General features: G+C 32.1%; 1 protein-coding gene across 2 annotated transcripts; it reads left to right on the forward strand.

The window, feature by feature from the left end:
* Window positions 1-1,574: 1,574 nt before the first annotated feature.
* On the forward strand, window positions 1,575-25,622 carry LOC143063397 (rab-like protein 6). Of its 2 annotated transcripts, XM_076235529.1 has the most exons (16): window positions 1,575-1,722; window positions 3,183-3,337; window positions 3,834-3,940; window positions 4,403-4,528; window positions 5,181-5,275; window positions 6,083-6,223; window positions 9,139-9,162; window positions 9,722-9,803; window positions 11,126-11,229; window positions 11,582-11,700; window positions 12,367-12,609; window positions 13,193-13,331; window positions 20,742-21,300; window positions 21,898-21,940; window positions 24,583-24,647; window positions 25,393-25,622. In XM_076235529.1, the coding sequence occupies exons 2-16, from the start codon at window positions 3,214-3,216 to the stop codon at window positions 25,543-25,545; spliced, it is 2,124 nt and encodes a 707-aa protein (XP_076091644.1). In that variant the 5' UTR covers window positions 1,575-1,722; window positions 3,183-3,213; the 3' UTR covers window positions 25,546-25,622. The 2 variants fall into 2 exon arrangements, with proteins under 2 accessions (XP_076091644.1, XP_076091643.1); XM_076235528.1 differs by lacking the exon at window positions 9,139-9,162 and having other exon boundaries at window positions 9,698-9,803.
* The last annotated feature ends 1 nt before the right edge of the window (window position 25,623 follows it).

Raw genomic sequence — 25,623 nt, forward strand, 5'->3', positions numbered from 1 at the left:
AATGTTGTTATTGTCCCTCTCAGAATTCTGATGTACATGCATTTGTTTAAAAATATTTTTGATAAAACCTTGGAATGCACAAACAACCCTTTTACAGTATAATGGGTTTTTGTTGTCGGATGAACTCCTTACTTTTTATGAGTGATATGATAGATATATTTGGTACATGGGATCCGTGAAAGGTCTACACGTCTCTTACACACGGTTCTACCCAATGGCGGATCTAGAAACTCATAAGTGGGGGCCCACGGACTGACCTAAGAGGGGCCCGCTCCAGTCTCGCTTCAGTGATTCCCTATATAAGCAACCAATTTTGTTTCCCAAAAAGGGGGCCCGGGCCCCCTGCCCCCTAAATCCGCCTCTGCTACCTCGACCGCATGTCGGCAATCAGTGATCAATCATTACTAACTTTTTTAGTGATAGGAAAACTATATTTGGTATGTGGGTTCCTTGTAACGTCTACATGTCCCTCACGGACAGGGTTCAGCTAACCTTGATCTCATTTCATGGATCAATGATCAAAGTTTTGTGTTTTTGCATGTTTCTCATATACTAAAAGCAACATCACCACTTAACTTTAGGCAATAGACCCAGTTTGAATATGCGTTTGTTTCATAGGCGCTATGGGGAATGTGCTGCCTAAAAATTTGTTCTACATGTTTTTATTGTTTTTATTTTCCGAGTCTGAATTTAATTATTTTCACTTAATTAATATTGTCTTGATATTTATTCATATACGACAATACAATAACAAAAATGTACCTTAGATGGTTTGGGACCTGTCACCAGAGTATATATCGAGGGCCTGGAGAGGGGTCCTTATAATTTCTCTAATTCCTTCAAAAATAGAATTTATCAGTTGTGAATCCAGAACTTTACATAGAGGGGGGCTGATTGACCTACAAGGGGGGCTCCAGTCATGCTCCAGTGATTCCCTATATTTTTTCGAAGAAAGGGGGCATCCCTCCCCCTGGATACGCTTATGTTCAGCTTATGTTCAATTATTCTGTTAAATCAGTTGGGTGTCCTATTGATTTTTTCAGAGACTCATTTTTTATTCTATACATCGTTCATTTCTGTTTCCAGTATATTACTACCCAGTTCTTTTTTTTCTACATTATTTTTATACCTTTGCACCAATTATTCTCTTCTATTTTTCTCTGATTCGTTATTTTCAAAGTCAAGGCCCATATGCAGATCCAGGGGGTGGGGTGGGGTGGGGGCTCGGGTCCCGCCCCCTTTTGTGGGAAAAATTATGTTGATTCAATAGGGAATCACTGAATTGCATCCCCGCCCCCTACCCCCTCCCCTCAGTCCATGGGCCCCTTACAAAACTGAAGTTCTGAATATCCGCCACTGAGGCCATTATCATGATTATTCTATATTCTATTTTGGTCAATCCCCCTCTAACCCTGGTATATATGTGTGTATGTCTCTGCTAGGACTTAACATTATAGTTACTATATAAGGTTCCGGGGTTTGAGTTTATTGTAGTTTCATTATATTGCTTTCTTCATTATTTATGAGAGCGTTGCAAAATCGGGAAAAGGCCGGAACATTGCCCGGTTTGTATTACTTATTATCTATTCAATTGAACTTCCGGGGATGATTTTCTGATCCAATTTTTAATTAATTTTGCTATCATATTGCCTCATTTATATATTGTCCTTTGTATGATTGTAGAGACTGAACATATGCGTCCAAGAAAGACTGTAAATTTCTGTAAGAAATATATTTATTGTTTGCAATTTTGACAAGTCAAAGGCAACAGTTGTGAGATCTTGTCTGCAACATCAACGACTTTTCATTTTGACAACATTTATGAACATACATGTATACAGGTGAAGAGTTGAAAAAGTCGATAACAATTAGGAGGAAAATTAAATGAAAATGTTATAGACAATACCCCAGAAATCATTAAAAACACGATTTTCCTAATTCAAAAGATTACATCTCATGCATTGTCAATGACAAAGTCATGATTTGTACTGTTGTAAAAATAAAGTTATCATCAAAACACAACAAATGGTTAGAAACATGTGTGGATCGCCCTGGAAGGCCACAGTTTAGTGCTACTTATATAAAGTATTGTGCATTTATCATATATGAAGACCCCTCCCCTTAATCTGCCCCTGTGACAATAAGTGTCTGAACCAGTGCAAATATATAACAGATGTTTAAAATCTATTTGATCACCAGTGATGGCAATACAAGGCTGTAAATGTAGATGGTCTTTTGTTCCGACATTGGAAAGTTCCGGGCGGAAAGAACTAACTAGCCAAAAAGTTCCGGAGGAACTTATTAACTAGTTACTTTGTTCTTCCTCTGGTTTAAAAGTTCCACCGGAACAAAGTGACTAGTTGAAAAGTTCCAATGGAACAAATCAACTAATTAGAAAGTTCCTTTTTGCCAAATTAGTCAAAACCGGAACTAACAAACTAGGCCGAAAGTTCCAACATAACTTATCAACAGTCACAAAGTTCCATTCGGAGAATTGATGCAAAGACCCACACAAGGAGGGGATATTCTTCCCTCTCTTGAAGGTACTATGAATACTAAATTTGCATGATAATGCAACTTATTTCGTTTTATGTGAGCTATGAAATTTATATACAACTTAAATTTTGCTGAGGGAGCTTGTTCTTCCCCCTCAGTACATCAAAATTTAAATTTATACATTGTCATTATTTCCCCAAAAATAAAGTTCCATGCCCCTTTTTTCATATTTGTCCCCAAAGAAACCCCTTTCAGTGCGTTGGGTATTCTTGTAAATTAATAATTTGCTCTTATATATACTGATACTCATTCTGCCCCCTCTTTCTATAAAAAGAACGAAATATGGTAAATTTGGAACGATGTATAAATGTAACTAGTTGTTCTGTTCCGCTAGAACTATTCAACTATCTACATTTTTCTGGAACTTTTCAACTAGCTACTTTTTTCTGGGACTTTTCGACTGCACTTGGAATAAAAAAACTAGTTGGAAATTTCTATCGAAACAAAAATAACTAGTTGAAACGTTCCACCAGAACAAATTAACTGACGGAACATAGTGGCTGTTACATAAACACACTCTGTATATATATTTGGTCTAAATAACAGTCCGAAATTTACAAATTAAAAAGAGGCCCAGTTATTTTTTGTTATCCACTACTATGATCTATCTGACTGTGCATTTTCAGGGTAGGACTACAATGAAATGACTGGTAGAGTATGTCCTTGTTTAGAAAGTTACTTGGGAATCAGGATGGGGGTGGACAGAAGGCACCCCCCTCTGGTCTTCAGACTATGGGAGTACAGCTACAGAGGAGGTTTGCTAGAGGAGTCCAGTATAACAGTAGGTTGCAGGAATTTCTTGAAATGTTATAACATGAGTCCTAGGACTTAGCTGAGCATTTTTAAATATAAGACTACAGTCATTGTATCTTTTTTTATCATTAAAATATTTTTGTTGGTGAACCATCTGACCAATTTAACGTACTGTTCCACAAAATATAAATTTTGATATGAAAATAAGAAGCAATGACATGATTGCCAATGAGACATCTTTCCGCAAGAGTCCAAGAGACCACACAGTCAGCTTTAAGAGGCCCTGAAACGAGATGTCAGCCAATTCAAACAAGAAAACTAAAGGCCTAACTTATGTACAAAATGATAGACTGGTATATTTGCAGAGTTTGCTCAACCACAAAAATATTATTAAATGCTTTTTCTCAATCAGCTAAAATTGATTATCATGAAACTACATGTAAATGAATAATTGCATCTCTATTTCATACTGAAAGTTCAGTGTATATTTATGTTCTGATAAAAAAAGTTTCTTACTCTTTTAGTGAAAATAGTGATTCGAGGAGACAGAAATGTTGGGAAATCATGTTTATTTCATAGATTACAAGGTCACAAGTTTAAAGAAGAATACATTCCTACAGAAGAAATTCAGGTATTTATAAAAAATGAGTTGAATTTAAATGAAATTAGTCTTTACAATATATGCAAATGAAACCAGATGTACATGTATATTAAAAGTTTCTGAATGTGTGAATATAATAGGTGATTAAATAAACTGATCAATGACTGCTCCAGTTCATTATTTTGAGTGTGTTCAAGAAAAAAAATCTGTATGAATTGCACTTTTGCAAATAGATGTTAGAAACAACATGCAAACAAAACAGTTTACAGAAAATAGACATACAGATAGAAATTGCAATAGGGCTATCATGAATGAGCAAACACTAAAACACTCTGAACTGTTATTCTTTCAGGTCAATTCTTTAGCAAAGTGAAATTAAAGTAATCTTGAATTCAGATAAGATTAAGATTAGCTAAGTACTATAGAAGATTGACTTTGATTTATATCTACGGAATCAGCATGTTACGAACTTATTTTCTTTGTATTAATTAGGTTTGCAATATACAATGGAACTATAAAACAACGGATGATGTAGTAAAGGTCGAAATTTGGGATGTGGTAGATAAAGGCAAAAAGAAAAAGAAACCTGAAGGACTTAAAATGGATAACTCAGTTAAGGTGAAGTAAATTGTACTGTTTTAATTATAATTATCATCAATGATATTTTAAGATACTGTACAACTTTAATATTTAAGTCGTATTGTCTTAGAAATTCAGTAGATCAAGTTGAACGTCACTCAACATCCAACAATCACTGCAAAGTTGTTTTTTGTGAAAAATTTTGTGCACTAGAAAGAAACAGGAAATAACATTTATAATGTACCTTAAATTATTTAATTTGCAGTAAGTTGTAAATATTAAAAATGTTGGTAATCTAGTCATTTTCAAGCTGCAATATTCCACAAAAAATCATCAGTTTATTATTATAATGGTCACTAACAAGCTGTTGTTTATAAATCTAATGGCTTGTGAAATCTTTTAATCATAAATACAATTCCCTTGACTATTTTAGTTGTTTGTTTGCTATTAAAAACCAATTTCCAGGGTGAATGGGAAACATAGTCGATCAAAAGGTCCCCCAACCATTTAAAAAATATTCTAGGCAAATAAAATCCTTCACAAAAGTTGTCCAAGTGACAACATCAAATTCTCAGCTTATCAGCTCCATAATAAAATACCAATCCAATTAAGTTTTGATAGTTCACTTCTTTAAAAAAAAAACCTTCTTGTTCAGAAGCAGTTGTTGATGAAATATTTCCTATTACTTTAGGATGCTCCTGATGAGCCATGTTTGGATGCAGAGTTTATGGATGTGTATAAAGGAAGTCACGGTGTTATATTGATGTATGACATAACAAAACAATGGTCAGTACAGAACTGTTAAGTCTATTTTACAATAAGTCCAAATAAAGTTATAGACTAGAATGGAGTTATTCCACAATCCACACAGTCTGTTCATGTAAGGTAATAAACTTTTACAACTTATAGCAACTCAATTCAATGTTTAATCTGAAAAGTTTTGGATTATAAGAAACAAGTTTTTAAAGGATTGTTGGTATTATTTTTCTGCTACTATGCTAAAGATCACAATAGTGTATTGACTATACAACACAATGTATATGACAATGAACTCTTGAACTTTTTATGCCCTGTATACAATAGTAGAGGGGCATTATGTTTTCATTTATAAACTTCTGTCGTTTATACATCCTTCAAATCTGTATCAGGTAAATGTTTATGTTTAAGAGTGGTGGCATCAACTTGAAACTTAGTACACATGTTCATTATGCAGTGAACTGTTTGATATATAAGCCAAACTTTTGTTTTGTCTAAGATTTCAAAGGTCACTGAACATGGGAATGTGAAAATGTGCGAGCTGGGACACATATTTTTTTTTTTAATTTATTGTAATTTTCTGACGTCAAATCTGAAAGGTTATGGTATGGTTGTTATGAATGCTCTATTTATTTGTTGTAATTTTCTGATGTCAAATCTGAAAGGTTATCGTATGGTTGTTATGAATGCTCTATTTACTTGTTGTAATTTTCTGATGTCAAATCTGAAAGGTTATCATATGGTTGTTATGAAAGGTTATGGTATAAAGGTTATGGTATGGTTGTTATGAAAGGTTATGGTATGGTTGTAATGAATGCTCTTTTTATATGTTTACAGGACATTTACTTATGTAGAGAGGGAGATGGAGAAGGTACCAGCACATATCCCAGTATTAGTTCTAGGTAACCATAGGGACATGGGACATCATCGGACCGTCACAGAGGATAAAGCTCGCTATTACTGCCAGCATTATGACAGGTTAATATTCTAGAAATGATCAAAAATATACCACAGATATTTTCACAAACTTGTGTCTTGTTCACTTTGTGTGGGGATAATATTCACACAAGTTGTTGATTTGTCCATTACTTCTGTAGGGCACATATCATTTCTGTGAGGGTAAATAAACACTGTAACTATGAAGAAGAATTTGCCAATTGACTGCATGAATTTTTGTTTTTGACTAGTTGAAAGTTTTATAAATTACCATAAACAAGTTTTCTTTTTAGGTTCCTTTTGGTCATACATGTATAGCCCTGAATGTTTCTATGTATTTTTTATTCATCTCTGGCTTTCAAATACTTGTTCTTGAGTGATACTAATGGAAGTTTATTTAAGGGACCGTTCAATATTTATCAGATGGATGGGCCGGTGCATTCTTAATATTGATACATTAAAAAAGTTAATGCCCATCCTTTTAAATTCTGAAAAAAAGTCCTCGCCCATCTAAAAAAATCTATAAAAAAAGTCCTTGCCCCTCTAAAGCTTAAAACAATAAAAAAATATTAAAGTTCTTTTTCTATTTGAAAGTTTGCAGGTTTATGTCTTGAAATCAAAGAATAGACTTTGGTGTAAATACAAAATTTAAAATGTGCTAGTTAATTCCATTTATATATAAATATTTAAGTGTGTATCAGAACCATACATTTTATTGTTTTTAAAACCAGCATGAATATATATGTATATATTTGATTTTATATTTGCAGCCTCAGATAAATATTGATTTAAAATAAAGGAAATAATTTAAACTAAGGGACAATAGCTCTTGGACTAGTAAAAATATTATCATATGCTGAATTACTAATTATTGTCTTAATAGCACAGCATGTTAAATATAGTTCAAATACCAATGTCCCTTTATCTAATCTTTCAAAAAAGAAATTATGGTCTTTTTAAGCAATTTAGGCAGACATATTTTTGACTTTAATGCACCCTTTTTCACCTATTAATTAATTCCGTACATTTGACAGTAAAACACCAAACAACCTGGCATTCTGTAAGATTAATATATAAATGAGATAGCTGTAGAGTTATATGAAGATCTAAATTGATTTGAAAAAGTAATAAAGAAGTTTAAAGATGACTATCAAATGATTTGGCCTAAACTGAAAATTTAAGCTTTTTTTAACCTTTTTATTAAATCCATAAGAATGACACCAATTCACCAAACTACCAAACAACCTGGTATTCTGTAAGATCAATATATAAATGAAATAACTATAGAGTTTCATGGAAATCCATGTTAATTTGAAAAAGTTATAAAAAAAAATAAAGATGACTTTCTGGATTTAACCTAGACTGAAAATTTTAGCTTTTTTAACCTTTCTATTAAATCCATAGAATGACAGCAATTCACCAAACTACCAAACAACCTGGTATTCTGTAAGATCAATATATAAATGAAATAATTGTAGAGTTTTATGAAAATCCATGTTGATTTGAAAAAGTTATAAAAAAAATTAAAGATGACTATCTGGATTTAGCCAAAACTGAAAATTTTAGCTTTTTTTAACCTATTTATTAAATCCATAGAATGACAGCAATAAACCAAACTACCAAACAACCTGGTATTTTATAAGATCAATATATAAATGAAATAATTGTAGAGTTTTATGAAAATGCCAGTTGATCTGAAAAAGTTATGAAAAAAATTAAAGATGACTATCTGGATTTAGCCAAAACTGAAAATTTTAGCTTTTTTTTAACCTATTTATTAAATCCATAGAATGACAGCAGTTCACCAAACTACCAAACAACCTGGTATTCTGTAAGATCAATATATAAATGAAATAATTGTTGAGTTTTATGAAAATCCATGTTGATTTGAAAAAGTTATAAAAAAAATTGAAGATGACTATCTGGATTTAGCCAAAACTGAAAATTTTAGCTTTTTTTTAACCTATTTATTAAATTCATAGAATGACAGCAATAAACCAAACTACCAAACAACCTGGTATTTTATAAGATCAATATATAAATGAAATAATTGTAAAGTTTTATGAAAATCCATGTTGATTTGAAAAAGTTATAAAACAATTTAAAGATGACTATCTGGATTTGGCCTAAACTGAAAATTATTGTTGAGACCATGTCCCTTATGTTTTTTGTGCCTGCAAAAGGAATTTCCTCCACACCGATAAAATTGAAAGCAAATTTTTTTCAAATAAAATAAGTTCTAGCCCATCCACTATATATATTAAAAAAAGTTCTCGCCTATCCAAATATTTCCACAAAAAAAGTGCTTGCCCTCCCCATTTTGCACCGGCCCATCCATCTGATAAATATTGAACGGTCCCTAAGAAAAGTGATCCAGACACAAAAATTATAGTTTGATTTTCATTTCACACATTTTTCTATACACTTCATAATTATCATAAATCTATTTTTTTTAAGAAAATTAGGAATTTATGTTTCCGAGTTTCATTCATTAAAAAAATTGAGATTTTCCAGTTTTCGGACAATACCTTTAAAGAACTTTGAGCAGTTTTCATTTAATTTTGGTTCCTGGTTTATATCTATTAAGATAACCTCCCTTTAGTTTTTCATAAATTTCTGATATGACATTGAGAAGTTATTTAACTTTCTTAGAAAATATAATGGGCAAGATTTCAGCATAATGTATTTGGGGCAGAATATGTGTTTATGGTGACAACATTAAAATAACATAGCATTCCATATAAAATGTCAGTAAACTTTCATATTTTTATGTACTAGATTGCAGAAATCCTGATGGTTCAGACCACCATTAGTATGTTGACACTGTAATAATTTCATTTTCAGACAAGAGGGTTCGGGTGAAGTGAGATATGCTGAATGGTCTATGTGTCATGACTTTGGTCTCAGACTTATCTCTATGTCAACAGTTTATTATATTTTATGATTTCTGTTTTCAGACCAGAGGGTTCAGGTGAAGTGAGGTATGCTGAATGGTCTATGTGTAATGACTTTGGTATCAGACATCTCTGTGACAACAGTTTATTATATTTTATGATTTCTGTTTTCAGACCAGAGGGTTTGGGTGAAGTGAGGTATGCTGAATCGTCTATGTGTAATGACTTTGGTCTCAGACATCTCTGTGTCAACAGTTTATTATATTTAATGGTTTCTGTTTTCAGACCAGAGGGTTTACGTGAAGTAAGGTATGCTGAATGGTCTATGTGTTATGACTTTGGTCTCAGACATCTCTGTGTCAACAGTTTATTATATTTAATGGTTTCTGTTTTCAGACCAGAGGGTTCGGGTGAAGTAAGGTATGCTGAATGGTCTATGTGTAATGACTTTGGTCTTAAACATATCTCTGTGTCAACAGTTTATTATATTTAATGGTTTCTGTTTTCAGACCAGAGGGTTCGGGTGAAGTAAGGTATGCTGAATGGTCTATGTGTAATGACTTTGGTCTTAAACATATCTCTGTGTCAACAGTTTATTATATTTAATGGTTTCTGTTTTCAGACCTGAGGGTTCGGGTGAAGTGAGGTATGCTGAATCGTCTATGTGTAATGGATTTGGTCTGAGATATATGCACAAGTTCTTCAATTTGCCTTATCTACAACTCCAGGTACAGTTTCCCTTTGAAGACTTTCACAAATTATCTTACTTCATTGTTGAGCTTATAAAGTTGCTTAAATCCATTTCATGTTGAACAGATGGTTTAATGGGCAATTATACCGTTTAAGTCTCCATATTATATATTTATCTATTTATGAACTTTTCTTGTTATATAAAAGTTAGAGTATGTGGTTTGATTACTAATGGGATACCTCTACACCAGAGACCCAATGAAGAAGAAGTAAACAACTATAATCAGTAAAAATTAGGAAATAAACTATTTAATTTAAGTTATTTCTAGAGTGTATGAAGTCCACACCAATGTGAATATAATAAAATTAAAAAGAATAGATTCACAGCTGATTGTCTCAATGGGTGTCATATCTCATTTGTTGTATAAAACTTTTAACCTCTAGGCTGTTTGATTTAGCTATCAACTTACACAGTCTCTTAGGCTTTTAATGATTCAAATGGTTCTACAGAGCAGCATTTATTTTTTAAGAAGCTTAAAAAGATTGGGAAACACAACAACACCCTTTTGTTAGGTCACTAACTTACAAATCAACAAAAGAATTGAAAAAAAATAAGACAAGTCATGGAAAACTTTGAATATTTTGAAGAAGGATACCAAATATCTATTCATGAAATGGTTTACTCTGACAAATTGCATCTTCGCTAGCCAAGGGTTACAATCCACTCCCATTCTCTCCACCCTTGGCGGATTGGGATTAAATTTTGGAGACACATCTAAGGATTTTTATTGGTTGCAGTCGAAACTTACTGCATCCAATCAAAAAGCGCCTAAAACATGATCACGTGTAAATGTAGAAAGTGTTTGTAAACAATTGCCACGTGTTTATTGTGCAACAAGTCTTTACATCCCTAAACATACGACTATATTTAGTGATAACTTTTTGATTAACTAATAGAAGTTCCTGTGTACGTTTCATGCACAAATGCATGAATGTTGACGTATATTTTCGTTTCCGGCTTTACCAAGTATGTAGAATCTAGAAGCTACCGTGTTTTACCTCCAAATTAAAGAGTTCAAGTGCTAACATTGGTCAAGAATAATGTATTCAGAATTGTCGTGACTTTGATCTTCCGATAGATGGCGCAACATTGTTTTCACAAATGTGGGCTTAATCTGCCAAGGATGTAGAGAACGGGAGTAAATGGTAACCCTTGGCTAGCGAAGATGACAAATTGTGACTTGGATAGAGAGTTATCTCAATGGCACTCATACCACATGTTCTTATATTTAAGAAATAGCTAACAGGCCACAACTATAAGAGACAGATTATTTAAGTAATGTTATATACTATATTGTAGAGAGAATCATTATTGAAACAGCTAGAGGTTAATTCAGAAGACTTAAGATCAACTGTAGAAGAATTAGATATCCACGAAGAATCAGAAGAACAAAATTATGATGTGTAAGTTTGGGTTGACAGAAATTGCATACTAGCTATGTGTAGTAAACAAACATTTATAATTTGTGGTGTAACATATAGATGCATAGATGCTCCGCTGTGTATTTTTTCAAAGTTTTCATAATAATTTTAAACCATAATTATTCTGTGAACTGCTATAACATATGTATACCCTCTAATTGTGAATCGTTATGAGTTTGTGAACAGAAACTTATACTTTCTATTGACTTTAAATTATAAGTAAAACTTGAAGGATATAAAGAGTATGGTCATCTGTACAATAATAATTGCACTACTAAATTGAAATTAAGCTTATCCAACTAATAAATGCTATATTATGTACATTTTTATTTAGGTTCATTGACAATTTAAGTAATAAAAGAAGACAGCAGCAAGACAAATTTTCAGGGTCAGCTACATCAGAGTCAGATCTCAAACAAGAGGTTGTCATAGAGAACTCTTCAGCCAGTGGAGGTAAGAACATTGTACAAGTGAGATTCTTACAGAGTCTGCCCTAACACAAGAAGATTATAATGGAGATACGAAAATTTAACTTATGTTGATGTTACAGTGTGATACTTTCTAATCTGTATGCGAAACTATCTACTTAGTTTTGTGTATAATAACAAAAAAAGGTCTTGATTTGATGAATTTTCATATGGCCAGTTTTGTCTACATGAGAAAGAAAGTATTATTTTCTGTAGTATAGCCATAGTTGCAAATTTCATTTTATCTTTGATAGAATTAAAGGAGATGTTGGGTATATACAAATCAGTTAGAACACAAGAAGACAGAGTCTTTAACAATAAGCATGTGACTCATACAATATGTTTACTTCTAAATCTTCCTCAGTTCTAGAAGTGCATATATTTCAGTAAATTAGGTATGAAAAATATTTGACATAATAAGTTGTCAAAATAAATTTAAAAATTGAATGTAATTTTACAGTATTTAAGAAGAATGATTATCATGATTATTAAATAATTTTACAGATAACTTTAAAAAAAAAGAGGATCTAAAATAATGATCAGTGTGATAGCTGTATTTAAGGACATTTTGACATTTTATATTGATATTTGTCACATAGAATCATGGTTTTACATTTTTTGATAATTATCATATAATTGATGTTTATTTCAGTGCCAAAATCATTATCTATGCCTGCTTTACAACAGTCAACTATTTCTAATAAATCTGAATCAAAAACACCAACAAACCAGGAACCAGTTCCTCCTATTAGTTCACCAGATGAAAAACCATCAAAACAAGTCAAATCACCGGATCAACCTCCAGCCAAACCAACAGAACCAGAGCAAAAAACTGGTTTCTTCTCCAGACTTTTTAAAAGTAAAGAAACTCATGTGGAGAAAAAAGATGTAAAAGGTAATGACTAATAGTACAACTTTTGTCAAATTCTATCATTTGAATACTTTTTACTGACTAGCATGATTATTTATCATAATAAAGGTAAAGCTACCTTATTATGAAGAACATGTGATGATAGCATACATTTCACAATTTAAGCTTCTCAATGCTTCGACTTCATACTTTATTTGACTTTTTTAAAATCTTTTGATTTTATAAGTATCACTGATGAGTCTTATATTGACTAAAGGCACATCTTACATACAAAATTTTAATCCTGGTATCTATAATGAGTTTATATATATATATTATCTTTCTATGATTGCTGAGTTTAAATTTTCTTTTGAATAAATAAATAGTTTTACAGTGTATTTATTGTTATGAGGCTAATAATTTCAATCTCCAGGTTTTGTCAGCAAAATATATCCCATCTAAGAAAATATATGTATATAGTATTTAGTTTACATTTGGTGTTTCATCGAATAATTTCCCTGGTAATCAGGTGACTAATTTATATACATACTTAACCAAATGATGAAGGTTGAGTAAAAACAGCAAATAAGATATTTTTAGATGAAAAACAAACTTTTTGGTGTTTCAGAAACAATAAAGGAGGATGATCCAGTTACAGATGTGGATGAGTTCATTCCAGATGGAGGGGCTATTGATGCTAGCTTCTTGGATGATTCCAAAGACACTAAGGATAATGGAAAGAGTAAAAATGTGGAAGAAAGTGATAGGTATTGTGTTAAAATTGATTAGTTATTTTAGTTTCTTTCATCAATTTCTTTAATGCAAATTTTTACAGAAAATTTTGTGTTCAGATTCTTTTTGCTCTGATCTCATTAAATTTTAAATATTCTTTACATACTTCACTTCTTTGTCTTTCTGTCCCTCTGAAACAAATTATTCGCAGATTTTAGAATTCACTTTTTAGCTCACCTGGTCATTGTCAGTCGTCGTCCTGTGTTAACTTTTACAAAAATCTTCTCCTCTGAAACTACTGGGCCAAATTTAACCAAACTTGGCCAAAATCATCATTGGGGTATCTAGTATTAAAAATGTGTCCGGTGCCCCGCCCAACCAACCAAGATGGCCACCATGGCTAAAAATAGAACATAGGGGTAAAATGCAGTTTTTGGCTAATAACTCAAAAACCAAAGCATCTAGAGCAAATCTGACATGTGGTAATATTGTTCATCAGGTCAACATCTATCTGCCCTGAAATTTTCAGATGAATCAGAAATTTCCTTGTTGGGTTGCTGCCCCTGAAATGGTAATTTTAAGGAAATTTTGCTGTTTTTGGTTATTATCTTGAATATTATTATAGATAGAGATAAACTGTAAACAGCAATAATGTTCAGCAAAGTAAGATCTACAAATAAGTCAACATGACCAAAATGGTCAGTTGACCACTTTAGGAGTTATTGCCCTTTATAGTCAATTTTTAACCATTTTTCGTAAATCTTAATAATCTTTTAGAAAAATCTTCTCCTCTAAAACTATTGGGCCAAATTTAACCAAACTTGGCCATAATCATCATTGGGGTATCTAGTTTTAAAAATGTGTCCAGTGCCCCGCCCAACCAACCACTGAAACTACTGGGCCAAAGTTAACCAAACTTAGCCATAATCATCATTGGGGTATCTAGTTAAAAAAATGTGTCCGGTAACTCGGCCAACAAACCAAGATGGCCACCATGGCTAAAAATACAACATGGGGTAAAATGCAGTTTTTGGCTTATAACTCAAAAACCAAAGCATCTAGAGCAAATCTGACAGGAAGTAAAATTGATGATCAGGTCACGATCTATCTGCCCTGGAATTTTCAGATGAATCGGATAATCGGTTGTTAGGTTGCTGCCCCTGAAATGGTAATTTTAAGGAAATTTAGCTGTTTTTGGTTATTATCTTGAATATTATTATAGATAGAGATAAACTGTAAACAGCAATAATGTTCAGCAAAGTAAGATCTACAAATAAGTTGACCACTTTAGGAGTTATTGCCCTTTATAGTCAATTTTTAACCATTTTTCGTAAATCTTAGTTATCTTTTAGAAAAATCTTCTCTGAAACTACTGGGCCAAATTTAACCAAACTTGGCCATAATCATCATTGGGGTATCTAGTTAAAAAATTGTGTCCGGTAACTTGGCCAACAAACCAAGATGGCCACCATGGCTAAAAATAGAACATGGGGGTAAAATGCAGTTTTTGGCTTATAACTCAAAAACCAAAGCATCTAGAGCAAATCTGACATGTGGTAATATTGTTCATCAGGTCAACATCTATCTGCCCTGAAGTTTTCAGATGAATCAGAAATTTCGTTGTTGGGTTGCTGCCCCTGAAATGGTAATTTTAAGGAAATTTTGCTGTTTTTGGTTATTATCTTGAATATTATTATAGATAGAGATAAACTGTAAACAGCAATAATGTTCAGCAAAGTAAGATCTACAAATAAGTCAACATGACCAAAATGGTCAGTTGACCACTTTAGGAGTTATTGCCCTTTATAGTCAATTTTTAACCATTTTTCGTAAATCTTAATAATCTTTTAGAAAAATCTTCTCCTCTAAAACTATTGGGCCAAATTTAACCAAACTTGGCCATAATCATCATTGGGGTATCTAGTTTTAAAAATGTGTCCAGTGCCCCGCCCAACCAATCACTGAAACTACTGGGCCAAAGTTAACCAAACTTAGCCATAATCATCATTGGGGTATCTAGTTAAAAAAATGTGTCCGGTAACTCGGCCAACAAACCAAGATGGCCACCATGGCTAAAAATAGAACATGGGGTAAAATGCAGTTTTTGGCTTATAACTCAAAACCAAAGCATCTAGAGCAAATCTGACATGTGGTAATATTGTTCATCAGGTCAACATCTATCTGCCCTGAAATTTTCAAATGAATCAGAAATTTCGTTGTTGGGTTGCTGCCCCTGAAATGGTAATTTTAAGGAAATTTTGCTCTTTTTGGTTATTATCTTGAATATTATTATAGATAGAGATAAACTGTAAACAGCAATAATGTTCAGCAAAGTAAGATCTACAAATAAGTCAACATGACCAAAATGGTCAGTTGACCACTTTAGGAGTTATTGCCCTTTATAGTCAATTTTTTACCATTTTTCGTAAATCTTAGTAATCTTTTAGAAAAATCTTCTCTGAAACTACTGGGCCAAATTTAACCAAACTTGGCCATAATCATCATTGGGGTATCTAGTTAAAAAATTGTGTCCGGTAACTTGGCCAACAAACCAAGATGGCCACCATGGCTAAAAATAGAACATGGGGGTAAAATGCAGTTTTTGGCTTATAACTCAAAAACCAAAGCATCTAGAGCAAATCTGACATGTGGTAATATTGTTCATCAGGTCAACATCTATCTGCCCTGAAATTTTCAAATGAATCAGAAATTTCGTTGTTGGGTTGCTGCCCCTGAAATGGTAATTTTAAGGAAATTTTGCTCTTTTTGGTTATTATCTTGAATATTATTATAGATAGAGATAAACTGTAAACAGCAATAATGTTCAGCAAAGTAAGATCTACAAATAAGTCAACATGACCAAAATGGTCAGTTGACCACTTTAGGAGTTTTTGCCCTTTATAGTCAATTTTTAACCATTTTTCGTAAATCTTAATAATCTTTTAGAAAAATCTTCTCCTCTAAAACTATTGGGCCAAATTTAACCAAACTTGGCCATAATCATCATTGGGGTATCTAGTTTTAAAAATGTGTCCGGTGCCCCGCCCAACCAACCACTGAAACTACTGGGTCAAAGTTAACCAAACTTAGCCATAATCATCATTGGGGTATCTAGTTAAAAAAATGTGTCCGGTAACTCGGCCAACAAACCAAGGTGGCCACCATGGCTAAAAATAGAACATGGGGTAAAATGCAGTTTTTGGCTTATAACTCAAAAACCAAAGCATCTAGAGCAAATCTGACAGGAAGTAAAATTGATGATCAGGTCACGATCTATCTGCCCTGGAATTTTCAGATGAATCGGATAATCGGTTGTTAGGTTGCTGCCCCTGAAATGGTAATTTTAAGGAAATTAAGCTGTTTTTATACGACCGCAAAATTTGAAAAATTTTTCGTCGTATATTGCTATCACGTTGGCGTCGTCGTCGTCGTCTTCCGAATACTTTTAGTTTTTGCACTCTAACTTTAGTAAAAGTGAATGGAAATCTATGAAATTTTAACACAAGGTTTATGACCACAAAAGGAAGGTTGGTATTGATTTTGGGAGTTTTGGTCCCAACGTTTTAGGAATTAGGGGCCAAAAAGGGCCCAAATAAGCATTTTCTTGGTTTTCGCACTATAACTTTAGTTTAAGTTAATAGAAATCTATGAAATTTTGACACAAGGTTTATGACCACAAAAGAACGGTTGGGATTGATTTTGGGAGTTTTGGTTTCAACAGTTTAGGAATTAGGGGCCAAAAAAGGGCCCAAATAAGCATTATTCTTGGTTTTCGCACAATAACTTTAGTTTAAGTAAATAGAAATCAATGAAATTTAAACACAAAGTTAATGACTACAAAAGGAAGGTTGGTATTGATTTTGGGAGTTTAGGTCCCAACAGTTTAGGAATTAGGGGCCAAAAAGGGACCCAAATAAGCATTTTTCTTGGTTTTCGCACCATAACGTTAGTATAAGTAAATAGAAATGTATGAAATTTAAACACAAGGTTTATGACCATAAAAGGAAGGTTGGTATTGATTTTGGGAGTTTTGGTCCCAACAGAATAAGGGGCCCAAAGGGTCCAAAATTAAACTTTGTTTGATTTCATCAAAATTGAATAATTGGGGTTCTTTGATATGCCGAATCTAACTGTCATGACTGTGTATGTAGATTCTTAACTTTTGGTCCCATTTTCAAATTGGTCTGCATTAAGGTCCAAAGGGTCCAAAATTAAACTTAGTTTGATTTTGACAAAAAATGAATCAGTTAGGTTCTTTGATATGCTGAATCTAAAAATGTACTTAGATTCTTGATTATTGGCCCAGTTTTCAAGTTGGTCCAAATCGGGGTCCAAAATTAAACTTTGTTTGATTTCATCAAAAATTGAATAAATGGGGTTCTTTGATATACCAAATCTAACTGTGTATGTAGATTCTTCATTTTTGGTCCTGTTTTCAAATTGGTCTACACTAAAGTCCAAAGGGTCCAAAATTAAACTTTAGTCTGATTTTAACAAAAATTGAAATCTTGGGGTTCTTTGATATGCTGAATCCAAAAATGTACTTAGTTTTTTTATTATGGGCCCAGTTTTCAAGTTGGTCCAAATCAGGATCTAAAATTATTATATTACGTATTGTGCAATAGCAAGTCTTTTCAATTGCACAGTATTGCGCAATGGCAAGAAATATCTAATTGCACAATATTGTGAAATAGCAAATTTTTTTTTAATTAGAGTTATCTTTCTTTGTCCAGAATAGTAAGCAAGAAATATCTAATTGCAAAATATTGTGCAATAGCAAGATTTTTTTTTAATTGGAGTTATCTTTCTTTGTCCGGAATCAACTTAAATCTTTGTTATATACAATATACAATGGATATTCACTTTTTACTACCAACTGATAAATTAAAATAATCTTTACCATTCAGTGATAACAAGCAGTTTTTTTACATCTTAATATTTTATGATGTATTTAAATGAGTAGTTATTGTTGCAAACTCCATTAGAAATTTTAATTGAGATTAGTTTTGGAATAAGGGAAAGGGGGATGTGATTAAAAAAATTGGGTTCAATTTTTCTCATTTGAAATTTCATAAATAAAAAAGAAAATTTCTTCAAACATTTTTTTGAGAGGATTAATATTCAACAGCATAGTGAATTGCTCTAAGAGAAAACAAAAAATTTAAGTTCATTAGAACACATTCATTCTGTGTCAGAAACCTATGCTGTGTCAACTATTTAATCACATTCCAAATTTAGAGCTGAATCCAGCTTGAATGTTGTGTCCATACTTGCCCCAACCGTTCAGGGTTCAACCTCTGCAGTCGTATAAAGCTACGCCCTGCGGAGCATCTGGTTGGTTATTATCTTGAATATTATAATAGATAGAGATAAACTGTAAACAGCAATAATGTTCAGCAAAGTAAGATCTACAAATAAGTCAACATGACCAAAATGGTCAGTTGACCACTTTAGGAGTTATTGCCCTTTATAGTCAATTTTTAACCATTTTTCGTAAATCTTAGTAATCTTTTAGAAAAATCTTCTCCTCTGAAACTACTGGGCCAAATTTAACCAAACTTGGCCATAATCATCATTGGGGTATCTAGTTAAAAAATTGTGTCCGGTAACTTGGCCAACAAACCAAGATGGCCACCATGGCTAAAAATAGAACATGGGGGTAAAATGCAGTTTTTGGCTTATAACTCAAAAACCAAAGCATTAAGATCAAATCTGACAGGAAGTAAAATTGATGATCAGGTCACGATCTATCTGCCCTGGAATTTTCAGATGAATCGGATAATCGGTTGTTAGGTTGCTGCCCCTGAATTGGTAATTTTGAGGAAATTTTGCATTATCTTGAATATTATTATAGATAGAGATAAACTGTAAACAGCAATAATGTACAGCAAAGTAAGAACTAAAAATAAGTCAGTATGAACAAAATAGTCAATCGACACCCTAAGGAGTTATTGCCCTTCCTAATCAATTTTTAACAATTTTCTTAAAATTTGAAGATTTTCAATAACATTTTCCACAGAAAGTACTGTTATAGATAGAGATAATTGTAAGCAGCAAGAATGTTTAGTAAAGTAAGATCTACAAACACATCACCATCACCAAAACACAATTTTGTCATGAATCCATCTGTGTCCATTGTTTAATATTCACATAGACCAAGGTGAGCGACACAGGCTCTTTAGAGCCTCTAGTTTAAAAATACAAAAACAAATACATGTACATAAAATGAAATGATGGTCAAGTTTGATATTCACTGATGCCCAAATTGCCTTCTTGAAACACTTAATTGATCTCAACTGGTTCTGCATGATAACATAAGTTAGTTATGAGCTAAGATCTGAACTTTTGTAATATAACAACCATCAAATGCAGTTTAAGATGTGTTTTTACTGTAACTACATGTAGTGCTAGAGTTATGCCCCTTGAACAGAAGTAAGTAATGAGTTGTAACCTGTGAGGACTACCTGGAACTGTCGTACATCATTCTTGTTTTCCCACGCTTGGAATTTTTAATATGTTGAATATAATAATACTTATCATCCCACTTATCTCAAGTGCTAATGAGCAGGATGACCTCATATTGATCAGCTGCTTGACAAATATACACAGATACCTACTTATTATTAACTGATATTTTCAATTTTCCAAGAAATATAATTTTTGTCATACTTTCTTTAAGTACTACAACATTTTCAATTTATTAAGAAATAGAATTTTCTTCACACTTTCTGTAAAGGGGCACTAGCTGTCAAATTTGTTTTCACCGATTTGACTCATATTTGATTTATAACAATGTAAAACATTTATCCAAATTATAAAAAGTCTAAAAATAATCAATTTACAGGCATATGCTTGATAATATAACGCCATCTAATTAACTATCGAGTTTACCCTCTAATTACTTACAATGGCCATATAAGCAATATAAACATAAATACAGATATAAATAAAAACTGGATTGTGCAATTGGAATATTCTAGGTCTGTTTAATTTATATTTTAGATTCAAAATATATGTTAATCATCATTTTTAACTGTTTAAGAATGTATTTTTGTGGATTGCATCAGTCAATTAAATGGTTTACCTGTGTTTCACTTTCAATGTTGACATTTTTTTCCTTTAAATAACTGATCAAGCACAATTCATGCCTATCCATCTCAAGCTAAGGGGCTAAATTGAAGTTCACATGAATATGGATTCAATGAGGTTGAATTATTCACTTGCAAGTGAATAATTCATCATCAATGTTTCTTAGCTTATTTTGACAAAATTGAACAATACTGGCTGCTAAAAGTGAATGTTTTGTTTTTTTTCACTATTACACTTTCATTAATGATTGAACATAAAAAGTCATATTTTATATTTTATATATATCTTGTAGCTAGTGCCCCTTTAAGTAGTACAACAGTTGTAGCCATTATTTGATAATGTTTTTTCTTCCATAGTGAGGACGAAGGTAATCCAATGGTTGCAGGATTCCAAGATGATTTAGACTCTGATGATAATTTTATTCCTACACAACTTGCAAGTGATGATAGTGACTCTGATCATGATAATATGCAGACTCAGTCTAAATCAAACATTCAAAGGAAACAGAGTACTGAGTCAGATGTAAATCATTTTGATAACTCTGAATCAAACGCTAAAGAGATTGAGAGTGATAACTCTGATCATAACATTCCCGTAACTAAGGATGAATCAGACATTGATGATAATCCCATCACTCAGGTAACAGTCGCTGCAGACAATTCTGACGTAGAAGACAATGTGAACAGTCATGTGTTAGTTACTGATGACGTGTCAGACATTGAAGATAATTTGAATAGTCATGTGACTGTTGCCATTGATCAGGATATTAGTGACGATGACACTGTAAATAAAGACAAGGAAATCAGTAATGGGACAGAAAATTTAACTACTACAGCTGACCAACGACTTAGAAGTGATTCTGATCTTGGACAGCAACCTGACTTTGGTGATTGGCTAGATACTTTAGAAAGTAAAGTAAGTATGGGAAGTGGAGGAAAACTATTTTTGTGCAGACAAAAGAAACAAACTAATAAATCCTGATTATATAAATGGGGGACTTTTCAACATAGTTAGTTTAAGTTTTCAGCTGCATAACTTGATTGACACTGACTGTGCAGAATCTCTGTACATCTTTTTATCAATATATTCTTATGTGTCAATGGATATATAGACAGTACATACTCAAAAACATGCAAGATAATTTGTAGACAGAGTCTTTGTAAAATGAGAAAGTAAGGCCTACACAACTTGGATAAAAATTGAAGCGTAGAACATACATATATTCAAATCATTGCTTATACTGTATCAAGTGTTGAATAATTCCCAGGAGGTATATAGAAAAAGTTTTAACAGACAGACACACTGAATCCTGAGTAGTGTTAAAAAAATTGTTTGCAAAGTGTACTTTGAACTAGAAAATATTGATATATATGTGTAAATGCAAAATTTATTTTGATACCAAATTTATCAAAAACAAACACACTTTAAATTGCTAGAGCTGCAGAATAATTGATAAATAGTCAGGGATGGAAAGATTTTATTTAAAATAGTAATTATTTTTTTTCATTACAGAATAAAAAGGATGCAAAAACAAGCCATGTTTCAAAAGAAAAAAGTGAGTATAATGATATTAAAGGGATAATTCGTGATTTTTCACTTTTCATCTTATTATGTTCATAATACCATAAAAAACATATTCACCAAGTTTTATTTTGATATGAAATCTAATAAAGAAGAAAATTGGGAATTATTAATTTTATTTTTTGAAACTTCCTGACTTATGTGACGTAGTTTAAGTCTTTGATGCATGCCGGGAGTGAAAATATCTCATTTAAGTCTTGTTCGTTAACCATCTAATAACGCGATTTAAAGCGCATCGACGACATTTGGTGTAGCTATTAACCAACGAAAAATAAGTGATAGCCATGCAACTTTTAAAATTAGATCGTGTGGAGATTTTAAAACAAATTTTAATAATAAAATTAATTCATACAATAGAAAATTTTTATGATTTTTTTTCTACAAATACTTTAAACAAACATATGAAATTGACATGATCAATAATGTATTAAAAATACATGTTTGTATTCTGACCTTTTTGCTTCATTCCATCAAACATTTTCACTTGCTTGTACGGTGGAAATAAAATGTGTATTGTTTTGTGACACCTAAAGAATGTTGAATGCGTAGGTTCTTTAAATTGCTGTCATTGAATATCAAGAAAGAAAATAAATCCTGAAATTGATTTGAAACTTTGATACTCTATAGTTTTCCTGGAAAATATTCACATCCCTTAGGGATTATTAGTGTACGTCCAGTTGCGTACATATTACATGCATGTCGGAACAATTGTGATGATGACGAATTTCTTCCTTTATTCGAGAACAATCTAATTGATATATAAATATCCATGACTTCGATGAGCCAAAGAAAGTTATATATCGACCTGTATTTAAATCTCTTCTTCTTCTTCTTCTTCTTCTTCTGCTTTTGGTCTACAATATCTTTTCAACTTTTGATGATTACATACTGTTGGCATACGTGGACTAGTCTATTAAAAAAACTTTTACCCCAATTTACACAAAATGTTTGTTTCTTTCTTATGTACAATGTATACATGTATATATTTGAATTTGCGCTATAGTTCCGTTACTTATTATCCAGGCGTATATACGAATGGTCGACAAGTGCGTACATTTTTTTAAATCAATATTTCTGGTATGGTCCGATCTGTCCTTCACCATTGACAACGAGTATAAATTACATTTTACCAAATTTACCCTTGGAAAAAATATGTATATAAATTTTTATTTCATCAAATCTGTTGTTTATTTTTAGGTATTATTTATATTTTTATAAATAATTTTCTTTCACACCAGAAATGTTATTCATAAACAAGCGTATGAGTTTAGTAATGACTAGTATATTATATCACTTTCGGACACGCAAGATAGAGATGCATATTATACACCTAATAGTTCAAAATGGAAAGTTTTAAGTTATCGGCCGTGTACACTGATCAATACCCTAAGAAGTGAAACGATGATGAATTTGCAAGCTCGACAGGAAATCGCTTGAATACCTGGACGTGTCACCTCACACCCCCTGCAATACCTTTGGGAGTAATACCTTTAGCCATGCGGGTGATCAGTGGAGCGAAGATCCTAATTTATTTGAATAAAATTTATTACATAAAAGAATTATGAACTTATTAGATTTCCGAAAACAATTCAAGTTTCACGGAACACTTATTTATTGAAATTTTTACTTTTTAACTAATTCCAATATTATCATTATTGTTATAAATAACAGATCATGACGTCGATCATGGTTATCAAAAAAAAAAAGATAAGAAAATTTTCCGTATCAACTTAGTTAACTAGTCGGATAAAACAACCGTACGATTGACAAGATATCGACACGCAATTACGACTACATCGGGTTACTGTGGTTTTGGTCCTTAGACATATCTTGGGGCAAATCGGAGAAGTTGACAAAATGGCTGACCGCAGAGAATTGAAACTCTAAATTTAAAATCGATGGTGATCTCTTATCTAGCAGAATAAAACTTTAATATCTATGAATTTGAGCATTTTTATACAGAATGAACATAATATCAATTTTTGATTTTTTTGCGAAGTTTCCCTTTAACTGGAATAATACTATGTGGATTAAAAAATTATATTATGATTTTAAAATGATGAAAATGTTCTAAGCTCCAATCAAAACATTTTTTACTTTAACTGTGCTGGTTATGTTGTTATACCCAGCATGACATGTTATGGGGGGGCAGAAATATCTGTAAGAAACTTATATCAAAGGTTTATGTCAGCAATGTTTGGACAAGTTTGAAACAATTAGTGCCAAACAAATAATTCTAAAAGAGTTATACCCCTTTAAAAAATGATTATATGGAAAAAAAACATTGGAAGCTGTCTCAGATGTACAATTTTTGCCTGATTGTTATTAATTTTATATCAAAGATTTATATAAGTAATGTCTAAGATGCTTTTGAAATCAGTGCCGATAAAAAAAAATTCAACAAGTAAAGCCACCTTGAAATACTTACTATATTAGAAATTGCATTGTATTAACTCTCAAACTTTTAATTCTCTACCATATTTTTAAAAGTTTTCAAGTAACAAAAAAATCATTTCTTTAGTTATTGCCTTTGGATAGATAAAATATGTGCAATTCAGGGGATTGGAATTAGTGATTGTTTTTATTTCAATTTAATCGATCAATGATCTGTTTTAGTTGATGTACCTGGTACTGATGCAATAAAGAAAAAGAAAAAGAAGAAAAGAGACAAAGAAGAAACGGTAAAGCAAAAATTATTGTTTTTGTAGCTATAAATCCTTTCCATGCTGGTCCTGTCTTTCTAAAATTGTTGTTGTTGTCGTCATCATCAACTTAATTTTGCTTAAAAATGACATTTAATAGGCTACTGTAGCAAGTGCTGTATACTTTCAGTAGAAGCACTGAAGTGACTTATCTCTGCCAAGGACTTAAAGGAATACCGTACATAATTTGATCAGAGGTCAATAGATATAGAAGTGAGATGGACACATGACAACAAACCATTCTACTGATTGCTTGACCATCAACTCAAATGAACATTTTGTTCCATCGGTCAAAGTCCCATAACTTTTCTCATGACAACACATGATGACAAATAATCCTACCAACTGTAAAATTCAATTCAAACAATATGTCTAAGAGGAATATTGGCGGGACAAAAGAAGGCAATTATGTCCTCCGCTATTTTGAAATATTATCATTAAAAATGGATATAACCTTGAAATGTAACTGTGGATTCATTTAATTTTGTGGGTACCATGTACCAATTTTCAGGGAATAAAGAGATCCTACATGTTCGTGGATATATAATTTCGTGGTTTTGCCTAAGCCTAGGGAAAGTTTGTTATTCCTTAACTGTTAATTTCATGGTTCATCTGTACCCATGAAATCCATAAAAATTTGGTATCTAACAAAAAATAGTGAATCCACAGAAATATGTTAAAATCCATGCAAACCTATGTTTATCAAATGTTCTGTCATTTTCAGGTTGATGATGACAAGAAAAAAAGTAAAAAGAAAGACAAAAGTAAAACAAAAAAAGAAAAGAAGAAGAAAAAGAAAGATTCAGATGAAGAAGATTTAGAAAGTTTTTTAAATGATGTTCCTTCCCAACCTAGTGGTGATTATGATGAATTGTGATGAATGGTTCATGGTTTTAAAGTGTAGTAAAATGAATTATGTCAATTAAATTAAAGAAGCTTGTTTTGTATATGCTCC

Source organism: Mytilus galloprovincialis, chromosome 2 (genome assembly GCF_965363235.1).
Source record: "Mytilus galloprovincialis chromosome 2, xbMytGall1.hap1.1, whole genome shotgun sequence".
Taxonomy (NCBI): Eukaryota; Metazoa; Mollusca; class Bivalvia; order Mytilida; family Mytilidae; genus Mytilus; species Mytilus galloprovincialis.